Source organism: Lacerta agilis, chromosome 7 (genome assembly GCF_009819535.1).
Source record: "Lacerta agilis isolate rLacAgi1 chromosome 7, rLacAgi1.pri, whole genome shotgun sequence".
NCBI lineage: Eukaryota > Metazoa > Chordata > Lepidosauria > Squamata > Lacertidae > Lacerta > Lacerta agilis.
In genome coordinates this window covers 63,868,883-63,896,195 of record NC_046318.1, presented here as the reverse complement: position 1 = coordinate 63,896,195, position 27,313 = coordinate 63,868,883, and the positions used below count along the sequence as shown (strand labels likewise).

Genomic DNA, 27,313 nt, shown 5'->3' with positions numbered 1-27,313 from the left:
TAATGTGTTGTGAGAACTGATTCACTATCTGTTCAAAAGGTAAATGTACAATGTTGGCATTAATCTAACTCCATGTCACAAACTTTCTGTCTTTTGCTATTATGACTGCTTGCCTTTTGTCCAGTGCCTTCAAATAATAATTGAGGTTTCCAAAAGCATTTCGTCTCTCCCAACACATTCAACTGAATGAATTAAGTTTTGCAAAAGCTCTGCTGGAAGTTAGTCATAACTCCTGGCAATGTAAAGTGTCTAATATTTTCTCTCCAGAAATGCAGAAGAAACATCAGTTGCCCATCTGATGGCTATCTTGCCATATGCCTGGCAAATACATGTGACAAAATTAGCCTAATATAATCTATTGCTAGGATGAACTGAAGCAGCTTTACGTGCCATATTAAAGTCTGAAAAGATTTAAACTTCTCTGAATGTTAGAAACACGCTTGTTGTGACTTGTAGAAGTGGAGCTGGCAATTTAAGACAGGATTTTGTTTATTTTGTAGTGCTTATGTACAGTAGACCAGGGATTTTTATCTCCAGCTAGAAGATAATAAACAGTTCTGTTGATGAGTGATGACTCTTGAGTAGAATGATTCAATCCATAAAACACTTAATACATGTTTTAATTTATGTATGATGCTGAAATAGGTATTTGCTTTATAAACTTCTGTGAATAATGGGGAGATTTATTATCAAAATCTTGAACTAATATTTAACATATGGTAGAAGGGTATTATAAAACATCATGAAGATAATGTTATGTAAGAGTTCCAAGAAGAATAATGGATGAATTATTATGGATGGAAATATATTCACAAAGAGATAGGCACAATTTTCCAGTCCATAGTATATGTGAAAGAGAAGGGACGCGGGTGGTGCTGTGGTCTAAACCACTGAGCCTCTTGGGCTTGTCAGGTGGAAGGTTGGTGGTTAGAATCCATATGACGGGTTGAGCTCCCATTGCAGAATGAGTACCCTCTTTTAATGTTAAGTTTCCCATATATTCTCTAGCTTCTCACTTTTTTTGGAAATACACAACTCCATGGTTTTGTGGTCCATCATAACCTTTTAAACCTTAGTTACAGGTAGGTAGCCATGTTGGTCTCCCATAGTCGAAACAAAATAAAAAATAAAAAAGTTCCTTTCAGTAGCACCTTAGAGACCAACTAAGTTTGTTCTTGGTATGAGCTTTTGTGTGCATGCACACTTCTTCAGATACACTGAAACAGAAGTCACCAGACCCTTATATATAGTGAGAGGGTGGGGAGGGGTATTACTCAGAAGTGTGGTGGGAATGGGTGATTGGCTGATAGGTGTGATAAACCTGTTGATGACTGTTAATGACTGCAATTGGTCTTACAGGAAAAAGCAAGGGTGAGATGTATAATGAGATAAGAATCCAATGTCTCTATTCAGACCAGGCCTCTCCATGGTTTTAAGTTTGGTAATAAGTTGCAATTCAGCAACTTCTCTTTCCAGTCTATTTCTGAAATTCTTTTGTAATAAGACAGCTACTTTGAGATCTTGTATAGAATGTCCTGGGAAACTGAAGTGTTCTCCTACTGGTTTCTGTGTCTTGTGATTCCTTGTGATGTCAGATTTATGTCCATTTATCCTTTGGCGTAGGGTTTGGCCTGTTTGTCCAATATAGATTGCTGAAGGGCACTGTTGGCCTTTGATGGCATACACAATGTTAGAAGATGAGGAATTAAATAGTCCTGAGATGGTATGTTTGATGTTGTTGGAGCCAGTAATGGTGTTGTCCGGGTGTATGTGGCATTAAGTTGGCATCTGGTTTTATTGCAGGCTCTGGTACCAGTGTCCATGTTAAGTCTGGTGGTTGTATTATTGTGGGTGAGGAGTTGTTTTTACAGACTTGTTTATGTGTTCAATGAACATATGTACATGTGTGTGTGTGGTGTTGTGGTGGCAGGTTCAACCCCTGAACTTCTGCACATTCATGAGATTTCTGTAGAATGCTGCCATGCTTGTAGCTGTATATCTTAGGAAGTCTTAGGGTTCTCTCTGGGCATTTGGGCATAACTGAAAAGCAGTGTTCCTGATAGCATAGACCAGGGTTCAGCAGTCCTTTCGACCCATGTGCATATTTGCATACTACAGCCTATTTTATTTGCTACAATAGAATGCTTATTTCATGCTGAATTTCATGGGGGAGAGGATCCTGTGGGCGCCAGGGAAGGTCTCTATGGGTGCAGGTGCCCCTATGGGTGCCATATTAGTGATCTCTGGCCTAGATAGAAGACTCTGCACATATAACAGTGTAAGTGGATGATCTCTGTAAATGTTTTAACGAAGTCAGGAACAGAGCCTGCCACTTGGATGCCTCAAACCTGCCCACACTTACATTTTGTTGAAACAGGCTTAAAAGCAGTCTCCTTTTTCACTGAGTGTCACTTACTAGTTATCCTATAGATCATCACTACATTTCACTGAACACCGAGCCCTTCTTTAGTCTGTACTCTGTTTATATTATTTGGCTGGAAAATTTCCCTCCAAATAGCAGGAGTTGTATGTTGGATTATGCCTCATGACAGGAATGAAGGTTTTGGAAGCAGTCTGAGGCTCCTATGATGCTCTAGTTCATTTCCTGTCTTTTTATGATGAATTCAGTTATGATCGCTGTTGGCACCTGTGTAATCTTCTCAGGCTAGTTGCTATTGATCTTTCTTCTGTCTTGTATTCAGACTTTCATCTTGAGTGTTTTTCCTCTCCTCCCTCAGCTTCATCTTTAAGGATCTAATGGATCATGGTACAGTACATCTCATCGATGTACGGAGAGCCATTAAAATGTACATAGCCAGAACCAAATTGCTCATACAAGCAGATTCTCTATTTGTGTCTTTCCATCCAGCACCTCTGGGTAGAAAGGTTTGTGTGCCCACTTTGTCTAAATGGATTGCTTATGAGGTGTTAAAGATGGGACTGACCACTCATTCCATGATGGCTTCTTCTTCTTCTTCTTCTTCTTCTTCTTCTTCTTCTTCTTCTTCTTCTTCTTCTTCTTCAGCTTTCACTGCTAATAGGCCATTACAAATTTAGGCTGCTTTTGAAAGGATGGTCCTTCAGCAGGTCCTTCCATAGAACATTGCACAGTTGGATGCAGTCCAGGGAGTGCCCTATTTTTCATGGAAGACAATTTTACTCAACTACGATTGATTGCCAAAGAAGAAGATTAGCTTCGGTGTATCCCAACATACCACCCCTGATAGCTGAAGATAAATAGTGTGATTGGTACCTACCTGAACAGTAGATTTCCTTCGCTTTAGCGCGGATGGTATGGCTGCACCCTGTCATATTTGACCGCACATATTGTTATAGGGACCATACACCCACTGATCTGTTAAGCTATTTTGCTGATAGTATTGGAATCAGGCTTTCCACTACTGTTTATTTTCTGGTGCTTGTTTTTCTAAGTTTCTATTTAAGTTCATGGGCTCATGATTCTTGTATCAGTCTTGGCGAGTCTGCACACTAGAGCATCATGGGAGCATCTTCTACTTCTGCCTTGACCAGAATGTGGAGCCATAACCCAACATACCAATCCTGCCTAAGCCAATCTACTCTTCAGATAGATACCAACCATACTTTATTGATCAAGGACTGTTGCCTCCTCAGTTAAGAGGTGACACCAGATTCTGTTGAAAGTATAAAAAGTAGTGAACTGGACTGATCATGCAGCTTTGTCATAAAATGCTTAATTTCACTGTTATATAGTATAATGAATTATTTAATTTTCCTATTATTTACATATGCATCTTTCACTTTCTACACTGAACTTAAATCTACCTACATCTTGTTGCTAGACATTCTCCCAGTCAGGTATTGACCAGGCTCAAAACTGCTTAGCTTCAATAATGAAACTTGATGAGGTAGTTCTCCAGCTTTTGGAAATACGATTTTGTTCTGCCTATTTGAAGAGAGGACTCTGTTCTGTGTAGAAAAACTGGAATGAGTAATCGTTGTGATTTTGGTGTGTCCTCAATTAGTGTTTCCCTTTTATCTCCTCCCAGTATGTGATAAATTTCTTCCACATAATGCAGTGTGGTCGTATGTGAAATTCTTTAATAGTTTTGTGCTGTTTCAGCAGTATACTTGGTTTCTGTGTTAATCATTAAACTATGTCATTGCTCTGGAAAGAAATGATCTGCCCCGAATAACAAATTGTGTCCAAGGAATGTGGATGTTACTTCAACTTCACAAATTATTGATGCATCTTTTGACATTTGTTCTGTTTTGAAGCCCTATAGCCACCACATTTTAAGTTGTGCTATATTGGAATTTATTTATTTATTTATTTATTTATTTATTTATTTATTTATTTAACGTCTTTATCGGTCACCCAAAACCCAAGTTCTCTGGATGACAGTCATTAAAAAAATTTAAAAGCATAAAATCCACATAAAACAATCAAAGTTCAGCACTAAAGTCCAGTAAGACAAAGACCAGTACCAAAATAGAAAATAAACACAATATGAGCCACAAACATGTCTTAATCAAGAGAGAACAAAAACAACCCCATAAGGGCTAAAATTTACCCCAGCTGCCATAAAAGTAGAGGCTAAAATATTAATAATGATGCTGAAATATGATTTAGATGCTAAAAGGCCTGGGAAGCAGTTCAGTGAAGCAGCTCTTAGGATTGGTTTGGTGCAGTTGTGGTTTTTTTTTTTTTTTTTTACGACTGTGAAATCACTTATTTTCAGATGGTTCTCTTAAATATGTTAAAAATTATACCAGCACATGTGGGCATTGTTTCCTGTATTAATGCAGTTTGGGTCTTGGTAGTAAGCATGGCTCATGGGTTATGTGTGAATTGAGCTTGAGAGAAGAATTTGTACATTCTCTTAACATGTGATCTGTTTCGTCTTGTGCATGTTACGAGGAAGGAACTTTCCCGTCTCTTCCCACAGGGTGTCTGCCCACCGTAAGCTGAAAGACTATTCCCTTTCTGGAAATCAGAGCACAAGATGAGAACCCCAGGATGTTTTTAGATGATTTCATTGGCCTATTTCATGCAACCTCTTCATTTCTCCCTCATAGTTTGCTTGGCTCACCGTGTCCTCTGAACCGGGCTCATGGTTTAGCTCTCTCCAGACTAATCATGTTGTAACCAAGGTTTGTTATTGGCTATGGCTCATAGTTAGTCTGGAGAGAACAAAGCCATGAGGTCTGGCTTGAGGTGAAAAATGACCGGGTAGGAGCAAAGTTGCTGTGATCCCTTCACTGGCAGCCCTCTGTATCTGTTTGTTCTCTGTCTCTTAATGTAGCTCTTTTAGGATGCAATAAAGATGTGAAACGCCGTGACTGATAAATCTGCAGAGTTGCTAACCCTAAATATTCTTAAAAAACCATTCATTCTATTCCACCAGTGATGCAGGATTGCTTTTTCTCAGCCCAGTACTGTGTTGTTGTTGTTGTTGTTGTTGTTGTTGTTGTTGTTGTTGTTGTACCTATTATCCACCCTTCACCAGCAGGTCCCTGGGCATGTTGCAATAATAAAAAATGCAACATTAAAAACAGTTAAAACAAATCACAGTAACAGGAATAGGGTGGGTTCAGAAATGAGTGGGGGAAAGCATTTTGGAATTAATTGTATTCTAGGAGAAGCAAAAGGCGAGTTATAGATGATGCATTTGGAGGGACCTATGATCTGGTGGTCTTTCTATATTGCTCTATCATAAAACCTATCAGAGAGCTTTACAACAATGGTTTCCAATGTTACTAAGGGAGGAATAGCCCCAGACATACTGGGATTTAGTTTGGGGAAGATCTCCCTTTCAGATTGCTTAAAATGTGTAGATTTTGGGGTGACACATTCTCAGATGGTTTTTTGCAGCAAGCCACAAAACTGCAGAAATAAATGTGTTTAGACAGAGGGGGGATTTTCTTCCTCTCCTAGCAATGCAAAACTATCCAACATCTTTTAAAACTTTGCTAACGTTAGATTTTGTATATATATTTCCCTCATCTTTCTATTTTCCTGCTCAAGGACAAAATAAGTAACAATAATAAGTTTTTTATTTATAGGCGCCCATGCTTGGAGGCCCCTGGGCGCTATGACAAAAAATAAGTAAAAACATATTTTCCCCCAACAAATAGGGACTTGTGCCCAAATAAAGCTGAGATCTGGAACAAAACAAAGCTTGACATTCTAACCTAACATTTTAATACACAGCCTAGCAATAAATAGCATTGTGTTTTCTGGCCTTATATTTTTTCAGGAGTAGGGGCTTGTGTGGGTAAACACTAAAGCCAAGAAATCAGCTGTTGGTGAGAAAGGGATGCACTATATCAATACAAGAAAACAGAACCTGGAAGTCTGGAAAATCAAGTAGGCACTAGAGTCCTTCTATGGTGGTACAGTTTGACTGACCTGCTCTTGCTTTTCTACAGTTTCATCTGGCTTTAATTTGGAAAGCCCACATCCTTACTAAATATGCTCGCTAGTTCTCTTATACAATTTTCCGTTTTCATAAGGCATTTTTTCCACAATGATTTTCACTCTCCCACCTTTTAGGGTTAGGGTCTTTCTGTGTTTCCCTCCAGTTTTCCCCCAAAGTGGCTGCTTTTGTGTGCCAGAGAAAAATGAGGGGAAATCTCACAACAGCACTAAAAGGCAAACCTTTATGAAATTAATATAGTCTTGATAAAATATCCAATGTGTTTTCAGTTGATAATGGGCTTCTTCAAGGGCATAGGATTAAGGTCATGTCAAGGTGACATCTCTGGCAACAAGAATTGTGTTATTTGATTTTGCATTTTTATTTTGAGTCCATCCATTTGCCCATCTAGCACAGTACAGACTTTTCTGACCTTGAGTGGCTCTCTAAGGTCTCCAGTGGTGATCTTTCCCATCCCTGCAGTCTGCAGTCCTTTTAAATGGAAATGCTAGAGCAGGGGTAATCAACTTTTTTATACCTACCGCCCACTAATGCATCTTTCTTGATGGTAAAATTTCCTTACCACCCACCAGTGCTCGATGGAAGGAGGATTCAGCTTGTGCCATAGAACCCCCTACCGCCCACCTAGAATCCTGCAACGCCCACTAGTGGGCAGTAGGGACCAGGTTGACAACCCCTGTGCTAGGTAAAGGTAAAGGTAAAGGGACCCCTGACCATCAGGTCCAGTCGTGTCCGACTCTGGGGTTGCAGCGCTCATCTTGCTCTATAGGCCAAGGGAGCCGGCGTTTGTCCGCAGACAGCTTCCGGGTCATGTGGCCAGCCGCTTCTGGCGAACCAGAGCAGCACACGGAAATGCCGTTTACCTTCCCGCTGGAGCGGTCCCTATTTATCTACTTGCACTTTGATGTGCTTTCGAACTGCTAGGTGGGCAGGAGCTGGGACCGAGCAACGGGAGCTCACCCCGTGGCAGGGATTCGAACCACCGACCTTCTGATCAGCAAGCCCTAGACTCTGTGGTTTAACCCACAGCGCCACCTGGGTCCCTTGTGCTAGAGAGAGAACCTAAACTATAACCCGTCTCCATTATATCTAGCAAAGTGTAGCAACATTTTAACACATTTTGGGGAAATTAGCAATACAGTTTCAGGGTGCAGGTAGGGACTCTATAAATGTTGGTTTTCTTTCTTTCTTTCTTTCTTTCTTTCTTTCTTTCTTTCTTTCTTTCTTTCTTTCTTTCTTTCTTTGTATCTGGAAGCTTCTTTGGAGTTGAAAATGCTTAATCTTTCTCCCGAGCTATGCTTAAGATAGTAATCAGCCAATTCTGCAAATGATTGTGAAACTCTGCAAGTTAGAGATTATCCTTTAATGTGGAACTTTTGCATTTTCTGAGCATCTAATCAAGTGATGTCAGTGCAATTCTCTTGTGGATTATTGTAGTAATAGGAATGAATATCAAGAAGTTAGTGAGGCATGACTTTCCTTTCCTGCAGCAATGTTTAGCTGTTCCTACCAAAGCTGTATTCCAAATGATCACTTAAATAGTTTGTAAGATTACCTTATAACATGTGTCAGACCAATTTATTACAGTTTCCTCATGAGTCTAGGATTCCCTTTCCTTAAGAGATAATTGCCCTTACTCTATGGAAGGGTAGCCAATGTAGTGCCCTACAGCTGTTGTGGGCTATCAACTCCCATCAGGCTGTGGTAACACAGTCAAAGATCAGGAATTATGGAAGTTGTAGTTCACAACATATGGAGGATGCTGCTATTGGCTCCTGCTTTCTATGGTCTTCTTGACTTTGCTATTTGGTTTGATACACAAATTTGAGATTCTTAGTTGGTTCTTTTTCTTTAGGTAAAGTAGACATTTTTTTGTCCCGTGAATAGTTTTTTAAACATCAGCTTGTAAAGCCATAAACTAACTATAAGAAGCAAAAATCCTGGCAATGCAGTTATTTACAAAGACTGAATTGCAAATTTTCAGCATAAATGTAATGTGATTGATCTGCATCTCTGTATTTCTTAGAATGTTCTCATTGAGTTGTTCCACTTGTAAGAGGGGATATTAGGGGTGTATCCAATGCTGCAGCTCTGCTAATGCAACACACTTCTGGGAATGATGTGAAAGCTCCCTCCACTGTCCCTGCTCCGGGCATGCCCTCAAAAACTGCTCTGGGGGATTGGGAGCTCCTCTAGAGCAGATTTTTTTGGGGGGGACATATGGAGTAGAGGAGAGGAAATAGAAGACCCATTGCATGAATGGAACTTCCCTCACATGCTGTTGGATGCAACCTTAGTCCAGTGTTAATGGATACTTTTCAATTTGTACAGCCTGAGGATGTGGACAGGAACCTTGGAAATGTGAGAGCTACCACATGTGTGCTTGATCCTTGCCCTTTCTGGCTCATCAAAAGAGTCAGCAGGGGACTGGCTGAGTGGGTGAAGGGAGAGGTCAATGCCTCTCCTTACAACAAGGCAGGGTGCCAGCATGCCTAAAGGAGGCAGTTATAAGACCACCATGGAAAAATCCATCCCTGAATCCTACTGTATTGGATGATTATCAGCCAGTCTTCAATATCCCATTTTTGGGCAAGGTACTGGAGCATGTTGGTGGTATTTCAGCTCCAATGGTTTCTAGAGGAGACTGATTATCTAGATCCATTTCAATCTGGTTTCAGGCCTGATTATGGGACAGAGATGGATTTGGTCACCTTGGTGGGTGACTTGTGCCAGGAACTGGACTAAGGGAGTATGTCCCTGTTGGTTCTCCTGGACCTCTCAGCAATTTTTGATACCATCAACCATGGTATCCTTCTGTACTACGCTTGCTGGGATGGGAGTTGGAGGCACTGTTTTGCTAGAATATTTATATGCTATGGGTGAAGCTGGAGTGTTTCTGTTCATGTGAGGAACATTTACCGTATATTAGTGTCAATGTGAAAAACTGAAAAGAAATATTCAGAAGAAATATTCCAATTTCAGGATTTGCAAAAGTTATATTAGTTCAACTGTGTTTAATTCTGTAGATGTATCCTGAGTTAACTGAGCCGTTAGCCACTTTTTGCACTCATTTGCACCACAGTGGTATTTCATTAGGTTTCCGTCACTCTGATTATGTGCCTCTTTCTTCTTTGCCCTGTCACCCTATCCTGTGAACCCAATTGCTAGAAAACAAACATTAACTCTGCCTATTGCTATCTTTTGAGCAGCTCCGTTATAAACACAATTTACTTGGAACTTACTGCTTTTCTCTTTTAAATTTTAACCACAGCCTTCTAATTTTCATACTAGGAAATGCAACATCACCACAAGCTCAGCGACCTTCTTTTATGGACTACTTTGATAAACAAGATTCCAAGAATAAAAGCCATGAAAACTGCAACCAGAATATGCATGAATCGTACCATATATCGAAGAATGTCTTTCCCGATAACTGGAAGGTTCCTCAAGATGGTGATTTTGATTTTGTAAGTACCGCTGTACAGTTTGTTTTCCTGGTATCTTTGCATGGTGTAGTAGTTCTAACTGAGGTCAGCGAACATGAACACTATACAGACTTCTTAGCAGTGTAGCAATCTCTTAGGAATATGGCCACCTACATAGCATAATCCAGGACAGTGTTAGAGGGTCTCTTCTCCAGTCTTCAGAGAGTAGCTGGAAGTGAGGAGGCAGAAAAAATTCCACCGTTCCTTCCACTCTGCTGTTTTAATCTGAAATCTTAGGTGCAGTACTGTGCCCAGAGCTCAGAAACTGTTCGCCCTAGTGAAATTCCCTGTTGCAAAATGAGCCTAGAACAATGGGAGTTTCAAACACTGATCCAGGATGCACTGTAGGGTTTTTCAGACTGTGAATTCCATGTTCTGCAGTTTAGTGGTCCCTTCCTTTCATCGTTTTCTGCACTATTAGAAACTTGTCTTGGCCACTGTGTGCATTCTTCCAATGTGCATGCAGAATTACATATTGTCAAATGAACTTGAACCTAGCAATGTAGAAGTGGCCTAGTTTATCTTTTTTGGTTTCTTTTCTCTGACAGCAGCTCCCATCTTCTCTGAATAGCAAACTGCAGTTTTTTTTGATAAAATTCTTTATTTGGTATGTGAAACCTTTGTGATCCAGCAGTTTTTTCTCTCTCTATCACCACTGAAATAACTAATGAATCTGACTCTTCATTCTCAGCCATTTAGGATGTTTGTGAACATCCTATGACTAGCTGCTTATTAGACCCTGTTTCAGTTTCACTTGCACTCAGTCGTAGGTCTGTCCCTTCTATCCTGCTGAATGTTTTCTGTACACACTTTTTAGTGTAAAAACAAACACCCACTTTTCAGTGTGTTAACCAGGCCAACTTTTTGTTGTATATGCATCTTTAAGCTAACTTACAAAATTGAGTTAAACCGGTGTAAGAAGTATCTATTTTTTGTGATAGCAATAGTCATGCATGAAGTGTATAGATTTTGTTATCAGTTATTTTAACCATCATACTTTGTAGCTCTTCCTATGAGCTGACAGATTGTAATAATTGTTGTAGGTGTTCTGAGTAGTACAGTATGTGGAAAATTCAATTATTTTCTCCAGTTGCTTGCTTTGGGAAATGTTATTAATATTATTGGCTATAGGTACTGACACTTGTTAAAGGATAACTCATTGTGGAGCATGCATTTCATGCTTTTCTAAAATTGACATCAATTTTTTAGATTGCTGACATACAGTCTTTAAGTAATTCATGAAAATTGTAAATAATGGATAACTTTCAGTTCTAAGGAACTCTGTTCTCTCTCTGTTGGATTTTGCCTTTATGGGACCTAGTTAAGGATTTTATCAGTGAATGCAATCAGGAATGACTAATTTTGTGTGTTCTAAAAGAATAGGGTAGCAGTTTAATTTCCAAAATGCAAAAAAATGAATCAGCATCCAGTGTTATTTTAGAACAATGTAGCTGCTCTTAGCAAGATAAAAGTTTAATTCTTGTCAGACCATTACAGGGGTCAATATCCTCATTCTTTCTAAAAATGAAGAATTGAGTTTCACCCAGGATCACCTAAGTGAAAGAATAGGCATCAGCTCCTGACGGTCGAGGCACTTGGGGACCTCATTATTATTATCAGTGTTCAGAGGGTGTTGGGCTCTGCCCTCTGGCTCCTTGCAGTGTCACATGATGTCATGCATGTGACGTCAGGACATTGCATTGGGCCCCCTCAATCATCCAGAGAAGCTGGCACCTCTGAGTGCAAGCATAAGAGTCAGTTCAGAGGATTGGACATCAGTGATAGCAGTACGGAGGTTGAAAGAAAACTTAATTGCAAGTACAGTATCTTGATGTTCTTTTGCCTGCCTTTTAGGACTGTAGTTGGCTAGCAGAGATTGTCTCCCCATCTGCTTACTGCTTTAAAATGATAAAGGAATACCACCTAATCTATACTCTAAAAGCTGCTGAAAAATAAAACAGTCATCATGCTAGCTAGATCATAAATTAGTACCGTATTATTTAAAAAGCACATTCTTTAATAAAAGTTACTACATTTTGCATTTTTTTCCTAACAGATGAATGAGAGTCTACATTCCCCAAAAGAGATAAGTTTTCCTAATGGCTCAAAATGCAGGCATTAGTATTAGGAATTGATTTAATTTAGAAAGATAACTGTTAAAAGCCTCATCAGTGCTGATTGAATCAATTATTTTAACTGCATCTACATGTTAAGTGAAGTGCCTCTTTTTCTCCCTGGGTAGAATAATTCAAATAGAGAAGGCGAATGCATTTTACATCAGTGCCAAAGGAAAGATTCCTGCCTTTGCTAAACTTACTACCAAACAGGTCTGGTATCCAGATTGTTTAACATTAAACACAGAACGTGCATATCATGTGTCGGCATTACACTGTTGTTTAAGTACACTTTTGATGCCTTGAGCAGTTTTTTTTTTTTTAAAAAAGCCATCTGTTACTAAAAGGCATGATTCTTTAATGTATTCTTAGAACAACAAATACATTAAAACATAACAATCACTGCAAAACGATGACATTGCAAATAGCAAGTATTTAATTAGTGCTACAAATGTTAAATGTGACAGCTGATTAGGTAATAGAATAACATGATTTAATCATTAAAATGATTAAGGATAATATACAGTATTTAGATAGAAATCTCAGAAACAATGTAAATTGGTATTTTATTAGAGTTTTACTGTATTATATCTTAGCTGCCGTTACCATAATGAATTTAAAAATGCAGTGATTTCTGTAAACACGTTTCTGCACAACTTAAAAAAAATGTGGTAGATAATTTAGTTTAAAAGCAGAAGCAAAAGCTTCTGATCTTATAGCCATGTTGCACTGTGTGTGTGTGTGTGTGCGCGCGCGCGCATGCATGCAGATCCAGGGCATATATAGGCTTACACACCTAACACTATAGAAGAGGTGGGCAACTTTTTCTGTTGATAGTTGCCTTCCATTGTGGGGCCGTATTCTCAGTCCTATGCAGAAGTAAGCTGCACAGGGTTTGATGGCTATTTAGCAACACACATGTCTGAAGTTACCTGCTATGTGCTTAATCCTTAATCCTTCTTACAGCCTACAGCCCCTGCTGTCCTAGCTGACCCTGACCAGGAACAGTGGGAGCAACCCCCTCCCTATGCTCTCATTTATCCAAAACTACTTAAAGGAAAGGAAGGATCGGGTGATAACGAACAAAAAGAGGCTGGGACTACAGGGGCGGCAGAGCAAACTGAAAAGGAAGGGCAACGAGAAAATTCAGAATATGGTCTCCACCCAGATCCCAAACCAAGTGCGGCAGCACTGGAAGCCTTGGGCAGTCCATGCAACAAGATCCCAGGGGCAAGAATCTTCCCCTTAAAGGAAGTGCCTAATCCAACAACCCCTCTAGATGATAAGGAAAAATATAACTCTAGGATATGGAAGTATGTGCCATTCTCATACATGGATCTATTGAACTGGAAAGCACATAGCCCACCCTATTCTGAAAAGCCCAAAGTCATAACAGATTTGATTAGTACAATTATGGAATAAATTATCCCAATTGGGCGGTCTGCAGGCAATTACTGATAACCTTTCTCAGTACTGAGGAAAGGCAAAGGGTCGATCAACAAGCACAGGAATGGCTCAAGTGAGAAGCAGAGAGGCATGGGGCGGCCAACACACAGGCCTGGGTTGCGGAGAATTATCCAAATCAAGACCCTCATTGGGACCCCAATGAAGGGGGGGGGAAAGCTGGAGGCTTGAGTGACACCGCCAAGCCATAATAGAAGGCTTGAAAGCTGGAGGACTGAATATTAGCAAGGTGGGAGAAATCATACAGAGAACAGATGAGTCTCCTGGCGCCTTTCTGGACAGACTTCATGAAGCCTATAGGACCTATACGCCATTAGATCCAGAGGCTCCTGAAAACCGCATTATGGTGAATATGAGTTTTGTGAAACAAAGTGCACCAGACATTAGAAGAAAGCTTCAGGAGCTGGAAGGATTCGCTGGAATGAATCCAGAACAGTTGGTGGCAGTAGCTGGGAAAGTATATATAAATAGAGATTTGGAAGAGAAAAGGGAAGCAGAAAGGAACATGAAAAGGGAAGTGGAGTTATTGGCAGTGGCCATATTAGCCAGACTTCCCATATATCAAGGAGGCTGGGGAGCAAAAGGAGGTTGGCGAAGGGGGGGGGGGCTTAGGCCCGAACCAATGCGCTTTATGCCAAGAAGAAGGACACTGGAAGAATGAATGCCCAAGAGGGGAACGTGGAGGAAGAGGAGGATGTGGCTCAGTGAGAGGTAGAGGAATTATAGTGAGAGGGAGAGGAAGAGGAAGAGGACAAGACCAGTGGCGTGGAGGTTGGACACCAACCAACTAGAGAGAAGGTGGATGGGACCCCACTGGGAGATGTGATTGGCCTGGAGATCCTAGAGTTCGAGAAAAAGCGAACGCATGAATCAGACTATAAAGACTCAACTAGCCTAACTGTGCGAGGAAACTCATTTAAAGTGGACTGAAGTGTTGCCCTTTGACCTATTCCACATTAGGTGTGCCCCTAAGGTAAAATTAAAAGTCTTGCCATTTGAATTGATGTAATGGCAGACTGCCACCTGTTATTCAGCCCTTATACCATGGATTAATGGAATGGGGTGAACATGTGCTAAAGAAGCAAGTGTAGTCTCTCCCCCGTGTCATATATTCTCTCCACAGGTGGACCATTGAGCGCACCCCCGTTAGCCTAAGAGACCCTATGCACCCATTCCAGCCCGGTGACAAAGTGTGGGTCAAAGAGTGGAGAGAAAACCCACTCGAACCACGCTGGTGTGGCCCATGCATTGTATTATTGACCTCACCAACAGCAGTAAGGGTAGGGAGGATTGTGCCCTGGATCCACCACACATGTATCAAGAGAGCTGAAGGCATATGGTCATGTGCCCAACACCCAGAAACTGATTTAAAGGTAACCTTGACAAGGAAATCCCTTGTACCTAGTCACACCGGGAGCTGACTGGGTCACGGGCACCGTGAGAGCGACGACCCTCTGCAATAGCCACTCTGGATGCTGGCTGTCAACGCACAGGGGAAGATTGGAAGCAAGATGCTTGTCTCCTCATTTTAATTTTACTCTGTATTGTAGTTTTATTCTTCTCTATAAGGTGGAAGGAGGTGGAGAAAATGAGCAGTGGGGAAAGTTGGCAAAAGATAATAAATGGGCAGCAATGGCAGAAGAGGTAGCAACGAATGGGGGAAAGTGTCTAGTTTGCTCCCTAGAACTCTGTGATTTGTCGGGAGGTATGACTCTCCTACTATATCCTTTAAATGCCACTGGATTAGTATTGGATGTGGGATTCACCAAAGGGAACCTCAAATAATGGCCCCCAATGTATAACTTAAGGCAAAGAATTAGAGTGGCGCCTTTAAAAGGTGGGCTGTGTGTGCGCCAGAAGAAGACTCAAAACAGCACTGGGGTGGGAGTTTTGTCATGCACCCGCAATTGGTGGCGCCATGATGTTAACAACTGGACATGTGGGAACCAGACTCAAAAGACATTTGATTATTGTAGATGTTCAAAATTATTGAGCCACGTTTGGAAAATCTGTTGGAATCATAGTGGAGATATCAATAAGACTTGCCCAAGAGGTAGCATTACTCACAAGGTCATATTTGAAGCCAGAGTTACCTTTCGAGGGAATGCCTCCTTTCTGTGGTGGGTGTGCAGACAGTGAACATATAAGGAAATTCTCCCCAGTTGGCACGGGGCTTGTTATCTAGCCACCCTTCTTCCCCTCATGTGGGTTCTCCCTTATCTGACCCACTGAAGGAGGAGAACTATCCAGAATGCGGCAGGGGCCATAGAGACGGTAGCTGGAGGCTCGGCTCAAAGTTGGTATGGGACTAATGGTTGGCCTCCAGAAAGGATAATACAACATTATTGCCTGGCTATATGGAACCCTCATGAATTGGTAGCGGGGCTCCAGGGGCCTATTTATAATATGAACCGCATCATTAGGCTGCAGGCTGTAGTGGAAATTGTCACCAACACAACCACTCAGACTCTGCGGGTCGTGGCTCCACAATTAGATGAAAGTAGAACTGCCATTCTGCAACTCAAAATGGGCCTGAATTATGTCCTGGTCAAACAGGGCGGGATGTGTAACACACTTAATTTAACAAAAGATGTTTGTTGTTTCAACATATCTGATAATGGTGAGGCTGTTTGTTCTCCAGCTGATCATATGGAAGCAGTAGCCCATGTCCCAGTACAGACTTGGGAGGGCTGGAATCTGGATTGGTTGTCTTCATGGCTTCCCCAGATGAGAGGCCAGAAACCTTGATAGGAGGATTATTGGTTATGTTTTTGTTCTTCTTGATTCTGCCATGTATTATACCTTTGTTTCTGCAGGACCTTAGGCGCATGATAGAATCTACTGTAGGAGCTACAACGTCTAGAAAATTGCTTTTGATGTATAAAAGCTTGCCTACTGAGGATCAAGCTATAGGTGACAATTTGTTTGCACTATAGCTTGAAAAGGGGGGGGGGGAATGAGACAGTACAGGAAAGCTAGGCATTTGATATGTAGACATAGAGGCCACGACTCAGTGCGCACGCTTTGCTATGCGGCAAAAGGGAACCAATCACAGGCCGACAGCATAGCCTAAGCTTGCTTATCATATAAGGGAAAGACAGGACTCACGGGTTCTGAATGGGCGTTAGGGAATGGGATGTTTATAAAAGATTGCTTGTAGGTGTGTTCGGGGTCCAGTCTTTGAGGCGTGATCCCACTGGACCAAACTTCTAAGCAGAAATAAACTTTGGATTCCTTTTTCACTATCTCTCATGTGTTTCCTTGCTCACTTATGAGATAAGGCAGGTTTTCCTGCAACAAATTTCATAGTCCTTTCCTGCTTCTTTTAAGATTCAACACAAAGTTCAGAAATGCTATCTTTCGTAGAACATCAAGATTAAATGAAAACAAAGCCTTGGGCACATAAGACAAGCTAGGATGGTTTTTGTAGTGAATTGACTCTTAGGAGAATCGGTAGGTTGTGAAGGTTCCTGGCCAGCTCTGTTAACATCTGTTTAGTTGCATAACAGGTTCATAATTCATGAATAGTTTGAGGACTCTAATGAATAAAATAAAATGGTGAGAATAGTGTGATGAAGCAGCAGTTATATTTGTCTTTGTTGCCTTGGTAACTAATTGTTCATATTAATACATCTCATGCACATAGCTCAGTAGCCTTCTGAGTTCAGGGACAGCTTTGAAATGTTTGTAACTAGACCAGACTAGACATTTCATAGCCCCCACCCCACCCCCTATGCATCAGTGTGATTTGGGTTTTGGGCTTCAGGCAATTTGACTATCATGAGCCTAGTTCTGAGATAATTTACATCTTAAATGAACTTGTGCTTTTTAAGTTTAATTATGTACATCATTGGGTGTGTTCTAGCTGAATTAGTTTTGCTTTTATAAATTGTTGCTGTGCATGTGTTACTTTTTTGTCTTGAAGTTTATATATATATTTTCACATTTTAAAACGTATTATGAATCCACATAGCATAAAATCTGTAGCCCAACCATTCATTCATTCAATCATTCATTTACCACCCTTCATCCGAGGATCACAGGGTGGTTTGCAATATAAAAACACGAAATTATTACTACATAGTAACAAACAAAAACAATACCATCCTAGTTTAAAAGGTTTATAATAATATGAATTACCATACCAGGATAGTACCAGTTTAGTGGTTGTTAATACATACACATCTCCCATAAGAATGCATTGGGAGCTTGGAAGCAACATTATTCTCTAACCATTCTTTAATGTAGCTTTGCAAACAACAACAACAACAACAAAACAACAACAACTTATTATTATTTATACCCCGCCCATCTGGCAGTTTCCCCAACCACTCTGTGCAGCTCCCAATAGAATATTAAAAACACAATAAAACATCAAACATTAAAAGCTTCCCCAAACAGGGCTGTCTTCAGATGTTTTCTAAAAGTCAGGTAGTTGTTTATTTCCTTGACATCTGATGGGAGGCCGTTCCACAGGGAAGGTGCCACTACTGAGAAGGCCCTCAGTATTTGCCTGAATTTGCTTCCCCCCTCTTGGCTCCCAGAAGCTAGTAGTCTCCACTTGATGTATTTATTTGTATTGTATTACATTAATATCTCGCCTTTATTCTGTCATGGAACCCAAAGTAGAACTATCCAGACCATGACCTGCTTAGCTTCATCAAGGTGGTAGCCTCATGTACCTTCAGACCATACTCTGGAACCAAATGTAAAAGATTAAGGCTCCAGATCTTTTTTAAGTTATGCAGGTGAGAGGCGAATCCCATTCTCTGTGTTGAAGTATTTCGGATGGATCAAAATGGTTGTCCCCCTTTGCCACGCTTACTTACAGGTAGTTAACTGGTGGTGGGCACTTTGGAGACCATAAATTGAGCTTAAAATAGTTTCAAGGCGTGGGGAGGATGCTTATATTTCTCTCTGTCTTTAAATAAAAGGTGTCACTATACTGGCAACTTTGGTACTATGGCAGTAGCAGTTAGAACTGCTTGCCATCTTGTCTTCCTCAGGAAAGATGCTAAAGGAATAACACTTTATTTATTTATTTCATCTTTAAAATAATTTATATATCATTAGGTGACACTCTGAGAAGGAAAGACTGTGACTGTGGTGGACCCAGAGCTTATCTGCTGCTGTGCTGCACAATCTGCAGATTTTAAATGAAGTAAATCAAGAAGCTTCCCTTCCCACCCCCTGCTCCCGAAATGAAATGGAAGAATTCACATTTTGCTCACCTCCTCCTCCCATTTTAGGGTTCCAAAACCAACTGACAGTGAGAAAGTAGACCAGCTCTAGTGCAAATAGTATGGAAAGTAACTTATATTTAGCATTCTTCAGTATATGTGCACAAAAATGATTCGTGAGGGACCATGGCTTGTAAATTTGTTTTAATAGCACTGGGATCCTCTTCTCCAGGCTAAATTTAGGGCATGGGAGTCTACACCTTTCCTCGGAATGCTTTGGATACTGGATTTAAAATTGAAAAGTAATGTGGAGGTTTACAGATGAGATTTAAAAATAGGGCGGGGGAAGAGATGATGAGGGAAGAAGTGGCAAATATATAGGCAGCTGCCTCTCTCTGTTGTCCCTCTGAAAACATAATGGTCTTCTTTTTTCCACTGTCTCCCGCAGCTGCTATGGCAACAAGTCCTCTGATGATCTTAAACAGGTTGGTTAGTGTAAAACTAGTGGGGGAAACTGTGGGTAGTTTTAAAAACCTGACCTGTTTTCTGTGATTTAGAGAGCTGTTGTCATGGGAACAGCAGCCGGAAGAGAACAGAATGCTAGTTTAAGTTTTCACAGGCTTTGCAGAGTCATAGGGGAGTTGCCACATTAATTGGCACTGCAAGTAGAGATTTATTTTGAATTTTCGCTTTACTGTCCTAATCACGTGTATCAAGAGGAAGAAGAAGAAGAAGAAGAGTTTGGATTTGATATCCCACTTTATCACTACCCGAAGGAGTCTCAAAGCGGCTAACATTCTCCTTTCCCTTCCTCCCCCACAACAAACACTCTGTGAGGTGAGTGGGGCTGAGAGACTTCAGAGAAGTGTGACTAGCCCAAGGTCACCCAGCAGCTGCATGTGGAGGAGTGGAGACGCGAACCTGGTTCACCAGATTATGAGTCTACCACTCTTAACCACTACACCACACTGGCTCTATATAGCTGCACAGCATCTATATAGCTATATCTACAGCATTCCAGAAAATACTGGCTGCCCCGGTAGTCAACATTTATTATCTATGATGTCCAATTCCACCATGACACTGCCAAAACATTTATATGCATTTTCAGAATAGATTCCAGTTTCTTCTGACTGTATGGATATATTAATAATGTAGGCTTTAATGAGCATATGACTTTCTAAAAACTTTGAAACCATGATTCATTTTTTTTTAGCTTTTAACTGTGTTGTTTCTATTTTTATGGCTTTTTTGCTTTTGTAAATATATTATATTAGGCTCAAATATTTATGTATTATATTTAAATACGTTTTATAGGTGGCTCACAAAACAGATACAACAATAAAAATACAACATAAAAAATAAACTTTAATAAAAGAACAACAACAACAACAACACATATTTTAGAATGAGGCTAGACAATGAGATGAATGTTATTTAAAAGGCTTGGAAGACCACAAAGATGGTACCAGGCAACCATTCCGGGAAGTAGATACCACTACCAAAAATCATTTGATGGTGACAATACTTAGGACCAGGCACTTAAAATGTATTCTTTTCAAAAGTTGGGGGTGTTGTAAGGGTAAAACTTCAATGTGCATGTATTTTTGCCATTGCTAGGAATTTTTGGAACTGTTTTATCTCAAATCCATGCAAGGGGCCAAATACACCGAGAGCTACTTTTTTGCTTGAGGCGTTTCAAAGAATAGCTCAGAATCTAAAAACTGGAGAGCTAGTGAAAATGTTTGTTTTGCAGACTTCATCACAGTCACTGTACTTTATATATACATATCTCATCGTGCTTATAACCCTTATAAAGTTTTGGGTTTTTTTTTAAGAAAAGAGCACACAAACTTTTTTTTAAAAGGAACGCTCAGTATTTTGGATGCTTTGGGGTTTATTTTTGTAGAATCTTATACCACTGAGTGGTAGTCCAGGAGCAATTTGTGAAAGTCTTTTCACCAAACAGAACACAAGACATCACAGGTTGGTCAAGTCAGGATATCGCAAAGGGGTGGTTTGCTATGGACCCTGGGGAAGGCTCCAGTGGGCTTGGGGGTTGTGTTCTGACCCAGAGGAGCTCAATGCTGAGGATCCTAGGGAGGCCCCAAGTGTGTGTGTGTGTGTGTGGGGGATTTCCCTCAACTTGCTGTCATGCCCTGTCAGAGTGGAGAGCTGCAAGCTCCACGGTTTTCAAGAGTCTTGTTCTGAAGCTCTTACTGTGCCTATTGCCCCGATCACCCTACCTTTGGAGTCAGATACAGGGTCTGGCCCTGTCTCTCCAGAGGGGGGTGCTGTGCTTGACCCCTCCACCTCTCCAGTTCCCAGAGACACTAGTGCAGACATGAACAGAACAGCTTTCAAGGGGCAGTGCTAAATTGCTGTGCTAAGTTGTGCCTGCCCCTATAACAGGAAAGCAAGGGATGTGTTGTTGGATCAACTTCTTTGCTTGTGCCCATGTATACCTATGCCTTTGAGTAGAGATATGTATGGCCTGCTGTGCCTTTGACTGGTGATTAGCATATGTCTGGTACTGATTGAGCATTAAAGCTTCTGGAAACAAACAGCACCTGGGGTGCTGATCCAGGGGGAGGAAGGACAATTTTTTCTATCTGTGCTCTTGTTGAGTACAGAGATGAAGAGTGAGCTTGCCGTTTTAAAATTTAGCAGAATTTAACAGGGTTTTCTATCTTCCATTTCCAGCAGAGCAAAGAGAATGAAGTTTCTGGACTCATCTTCTTGGTTAGCAGAGATAAGAAGGGAGTTGATTTTGAAGTGGTGCCCACTGCTAGGCTGCTTTCTTTCTAGCTCCCTTTACCAATATTTTGTACCTGATTCAGTTTAATTCTTGTTTAGCAGAATATCTGAAACACATTATTCGTAGCTCTGTCAGCCTATTTGCTTGCCATAGTAAAATTCGTGTGTGTGTGTGTGTGTGTGTGTGTGTATGAATGCTTTGTTTCCGTTTTATCTATTTTTGGACACTGGTTGTATATCTGCTTCCCAGCCATGTCAAGAAATCTATGTGGCATGGCAGTTTGGAGCCAGGTTGCAGGCAAGCTCAGTTGTTTGTTTTGGGCTGAGCTATATTGGTTTTCACTCTTCCTGTACAGAAGCCCAATGAGTGAAGCAGGGAGGGGAATGGGATTCAGTGGGTGGGTGGGCAGGATCCTTTCCTCCAACACCCCAGGGACAACAGTCAGGTGACAACTTTGAAGGGGCCCCTTTGAAGGCACACTCTCAGCACCAGATGAATAATTGGCCCAGAGTGAACTGGGCAGGGAATTTCCTTCTGCAGCCAATCCCAGTGGGGCTCATTGTTAGCTGTCTGAGATTGTCACTTTCAAATGAAAAATTGGGAGCTTGATTTAAGCTCCTGATCTATCCTTCAGAGTCAAGAGCTTACCTGGTCCACATTCGATTTCCCATGTGACACCTGGTGAAGGAAAAGTAGGTGTGGTTTGGGGAAAATGGCCTTTGCGATCAGAGCCTAATTAGGCCTTCAGAGCAGAGGTTATCTGCCGCTGGAGTAAAGCTTCTCACACTATATTAAGAATTTAAAGAAAAGGGTCCAGCATAGTAAGAACCTTGAAGATCAATCTACTTGTCCTGAATTGCAAATAGCAGCTGATTTGAAAATGGGGGTGCAAGCAAGCCCTAATACAAGGCACTTCATGAAACAGTGAATTTTGGTGTGATTGCTGCACGTGCTGATTGGGCAAAAATTACTAACCACTGCAATGAGTTGCTGTGATAATCTGCACTGATTGAGAGAACTAATTACATTATCCATCTGTTGTACTGAACAAAAAGAAATTGTAGCATTGAACCTGAATAGACAGCAATGTGGATCCTTTCTTAGACCTTGTCTTTGTTTAAATTACTTGTCAAATTTAGCTGACTTTTTCTCTTAAGTTGGAGAATGGTTGAAAATTGCATTTATTTATTTATTCAGGGCCACCCATGTGCCTGGTGCTTTACAAATAACAGTTATGACAGGCCTGTGTCCCAAGGGGTTTACAGATTAAAATAGCTATAAGGAAACAAAACAGAAAAAGGGGGAAATGGAGGAATGGGTAGGCTGGAGAAGAATATACAATTATTTCAATTACATGTACTTTGGCTTAGTGACAATAAGGTATAAGGACATGCTGTATAGATATAAATTCTATAATAAATAAAATTTTAAATTGGCTCCCTTACTTTCATGCTTGAGAGTAAGAAAACTATTTTAACAAGTTCCACTAGAAAGATCTTTGCTTTCTAATCCAGGCTCAGGTAGCTTGCTAATAAGCCATCAGCTGAAAACTGTTTTCAGTATTTCTAATTAAATGACTTCCCCAAGGATTCTAAATTCTTCAATGGAAAGAAAGTTTCGATAGCACTGAGCTACTTTTTCTGCTAGTATGTTTAAGGACCATAAGTTCCTTAATCTTAAAGGTACCTGAAAGCTTGCAGGTACTTCTCGACAGCACCCTGGTACTCTGTTCTGTGACAGGTAATTGTCTTCTATTAGTGTTGTATAATCACTTGTCAAACCTGCCAGGCTGATTACTGTTTGAAGAGGAAGCTAATCAAATGGTATTCACAACATTAATTAAAATATCAGTGACCTACCATTTCTGTCACATTTTTATTTATTAGGTAAGCAGTGAGTTGCATTTTATAAAATGTGTTAGCATTTCCAGAGAGAGAAGAATCCATATGTGAATATCCTTTTGTGAGCCTGTTAAATTTCTCTCTCTCCTTCTTCTTAAACTCATGAATTTGTGTACATTGGTTAGGCTTATGAACTATGGGTTGGCATTATGTCTGAACCCAGCAGCTTTGCTTTAAAACTATGATTTGTTTGGCCACTCACTTGGAGTGGATATGGCTTACTTTCCTTCTCCAACCGGTGATTACTGGTGACAAATTAGAGTAGTTAGATAGAAAGTAGTGAGCACCTGCAGTGGGGCAATTAGTTTTTCTGTAGTGAGATAGTAATGTCCTCTCTGAGTAATGCCCAGTCCAAATCTTGCTCTATCATATTTCCTAATGATTCCAGCTCAGAATTATTTGGATAACATTTAACTGTTAGAAGTTGGAAACTATTCAAGTTGAAGCCTGCTTTTTTGGGGGGGGGTGTAGGGTGGGGAGAGCGAGGAACTGAATAACAGCTCTTAGCCCTTCTGCCATATTGCTGCAATCTGTTTGAACCCCCTTCACAGCTTTCTGCTGTGGGGCATGTGGCTTTGTTGCATTTCTAAAGATCATCTACATAGAAGAATTGTGGGTTCCCAGGTTACACTCCAGTACTCCACAGGAAATGCGGTAGAAGTCCCATTTATTAGAAAGGAAGAAGCAAAGGTGGTGTATTGATGCTTAGCATGTGTAGAGTATGTTTCAAGCATGTTCAAGCACTCCAGGTAGAGGAGGAGGTTGCTGTGCCTGACAAAGTCCCATGATGCTTCTATCCATATTGGCTCTACCACGGCTAGGCAATGGGCCCCATGTCATGTGTGAGAATTAGATGTCTACCTCAGTGTTTTTCAACCTTTTTTGAGCAAAGGCACACTTGTTTCATGAAAAAAATCACGAGGCACACCACCATTAGAAAATGTTAAAAAATTTAACTCTGTGCCTATATTGACTATATATAAAGTAATTCTCTTGAATTTTTCAATTTTCCCCACGGCACACCAGGCAACATCTCGCGGCACACTAGTGTGCCGCGGAACAGTGGTTGAAAAACACTGGTCTACCTGATCCCTGCAAGTCACATGGCATATGGGTAGATTTCCCATGGAAACATACCCTTGGTTGTTTAGAAGCTTTAATGCTTCAAATCTGCTGTACTAATTAACTGTAATCATGAGAGCCCAATAGCATGTAAACAGCAATCGTCCCAGGACTTCAGTGGACAGAAAGCCCCCCCCCCTCCAACTGCTCCTGGGAACTGTTTGAGATTGGCAGCTGCTGGTGGTGCCTGGAATAGCAGAATCTAAGAGCTGCCTTGAAACTGTCTCTCATAATTTAGCTTGAATTTTAGTCTTTGCAGCTCCAAGTAATACTTTGAGCCAAACTTGGAGACAAATATATGTGCAGAATAAACCAACTAGTCTATGCCAGCACCAATGATTTCCATGTAGCAGTAATAAAGACCACATAGTTAAAGTGCTGTGAACAATTATGATGTGGAGGGAGGAGAGGGGAAGGATTGACTGTGAAAACTTCATTACCTTGCTTTTAAAAAGTAGGTTGGAAATTTACTGATATTTATTTTGGCTCATATTTTAATAATGGCTTTTTCAGTAGCGGTATTGCCATTCCTTTGATCTTGGAGAGGTATTTACCTGTGTACCATCTCAGGCAACCTTCCTAGCCTAGCATGAACCAGCCACAAAAGGTAAGGATCAAGTGCACAGGTAGTTGATCAAATCCTAAGGGCCTTGTCTTCACCCTTTGTTGTTGTTCAGTCGTTCAGTCGTGTCCGACTCTTCGTGACCCCATGGACCAGAGCACGCCAGGCACGCCTATCCTTCACTGCCTCTCGCAGTTTGGCCAAACTCATGTTAGTAGCTTCAAGAACACTGTCCAACCATCTCATCCTCTGTCGTCCCCTTCTCCTTGTGCCCTCCATCTTTCCCAACATCAGGGTCTTTTCTAGGGATTCTTCTCTTCTCATGAGGTGGCCAAAGTACTGGAGCCTCAACTTCAGGATCTGTCCTTCTAGTGAGTACTCAGGGCTGATTTCTTTGAGAATGGATAGGTTTGATCTTCTTGCAGTCCACGGGACTCTCAAGAGTCTCCTCCAGCACCATAATTCAAAAGCATCAATTCTACGGCGATCAGCCTTCTTTATGGTCCAGCTCTCACTTCCGTACATTACTACTGGGAAAACCATAGCTTTAACTATACGGACTTTTGTCGGCAAGGTGATGTCTTTGCTTTTTAAGATGCTGTCTAGGTTTGTCATTGCTTTTCTCCCAAGAAGCAGGCGTCTTCTAATTTCGTGACTGCTGTCACCATCTGCAGTGATCATGGAACCCAAGAAAGTGAAATCTCTCACTGCCTCCATTTCTTCCCCTTCTATTTGCCAGGAGGTGATGGGACCAGTGGCCATGATCTTAGTTTTTTTGATGTTGAGCTTCAGACCATATTTTGCGCTCTCTTCTTTCACCCTCATTAAAAGGTTCTTCAATTCTTCCTCACTTTCTGCCATCAAGGTAGTATCATCAGCATATCTGAGGTTGTTGATATTTTTTCCGGCAATCTTAATTCCGGTTGGGGATTCATCCAGTCCAGCCTTTCGCATGATGTATTCTGCATATAAGTTAAATAAGCAGGGAGACAATATACAGCCTTGTCGTACTCCTTTCCCAATTTTGAACCAATCAGTTGTTCCATATCCAGTTCTAACTGTAGCTTCTTGTCCCACATAGAGATTTCTCAGGAGGCAAATGAGGTGATCCGGCACTCCCATTTCTTTAAGAACTTGCCATAGTTTGCTGTGGTTGCTGTGGTTGACACAGTCAAATGCTTGCCATAGTTTGCTGTGGTTGACACAGTCTTCACCCTTAAGCAACGACAAAAGCTCAGCCAAGCAAATCAGACTGCTGGAGGCCACGGCCATCTCCTGCCTAGGATTTACAGTTAATGAGCCATTTACATTGGAAGTGAATGTGACCCATTTTATCTGCAAAGTTCAGACATACAGTACATAATATGGGCAAAGATCTGCCTACAGCCATCACACACTCCAGGAGCATGACCAGTTACCGGTATTTAAAAATGCCCTTAAATTGCCTTAGTATGTACATTCAGATTGGCTGCTGCACTTCCCATTTATTTAAACTGGCCATATATGGACAAATCCTATATGCATCTGTCAGAACATGCAGAATTAAGGTGTAGACATGCATGAGTAGTTTCCCATTGTGCAGATGCAAATAGCCCGCCATGCAAATAAATAGCTCACCATGGATTGCCATGAGATTATTGATGTAATTTAGAACATGTACGCAGTACTGAAGTGAGGTAGCTATTACAGAAGTACTGATCTTTGTTCACTGTAAACTTATCTTCAGATGGTACAACTGCATTGTCATAACCCTGTGCAAATTTCCCTTTGCTTCTCTGACCCCCATTCCCCTCTGTTGTGTTTTCCTTGTCTAGGTTCCATATACAAACTTTCAGCAGGGATCTGTTTTGTTTACTTTTGTTAAGGGCTGATACATTGTTAACATCACTGTTTGTTGCTTATGCATTGAGCCAAAGTAGATATATTCCCGAAATAATGTTGGTTACCTCCTTTAAGTTTTAGTGTCTCATTGGAGAACAGGGATTCCAGTATGTGGGTAAGGGGCACGACTGCCATTTTTTAAAAAAACAAAACAAAACTCTAAAGCTATTTAAGGGGTTACCAAGGTTAACAAACCATCACTCTACAACATTTTGAACCATATTTAGTATGACCTTAATATTACACATAAGCTGTATTTTATATGGCTATTGAAATCTAAGGGTTTGAATTAATAAAGAAGAAACCCTTGCAGTTTTAAAAAGCATATACAGATGTTTCTTAAGTGTGGTAAATCTGTTGCTTTAAAAGATGTATGAACTTATACAGAAAATTGCTCTTGCATGTCTTGGCAGTTTGTTAAAAACTG

General features: G+C 40.8%; 1 protein-coding gene across 4 annotated transcripts in view; it reads left to right on the top strand.

Annotated features, from left to right (window-relative positions):
- STK3 (serine/threonine kinase 3) overlaps positions 1-27,313 on the top strand; it is a 104,921-nt gene that overhangs the window by 52,398 nt on the left and 25,210 nt on the right. The window contains exons 10-11 of one of the 4 annotated variants that reach the window (XM_033155641.1): positions 9,711-9,886; positions 19,111-19,147. In XM_033155641.1, coding sequence (XP_033011532.1) covers positions 9,711-9,886; positions 19,111-19,134 — 200 coding nt within the window. In that variant the 3' untranslated portion in view covers positions 19,135-19,147. Of the gene's footprint in view, positions 1-9,710; positions 9,887-12,984; positions 13,594-18,731; positions 18,765-19,110; positions 19,148-27,313 lie in introns of those variants that run through there. The other 3 variants (XM_033155642.1, XM_033155638.1, XM_033155640.1) reach the window with 3 other exon arrangements.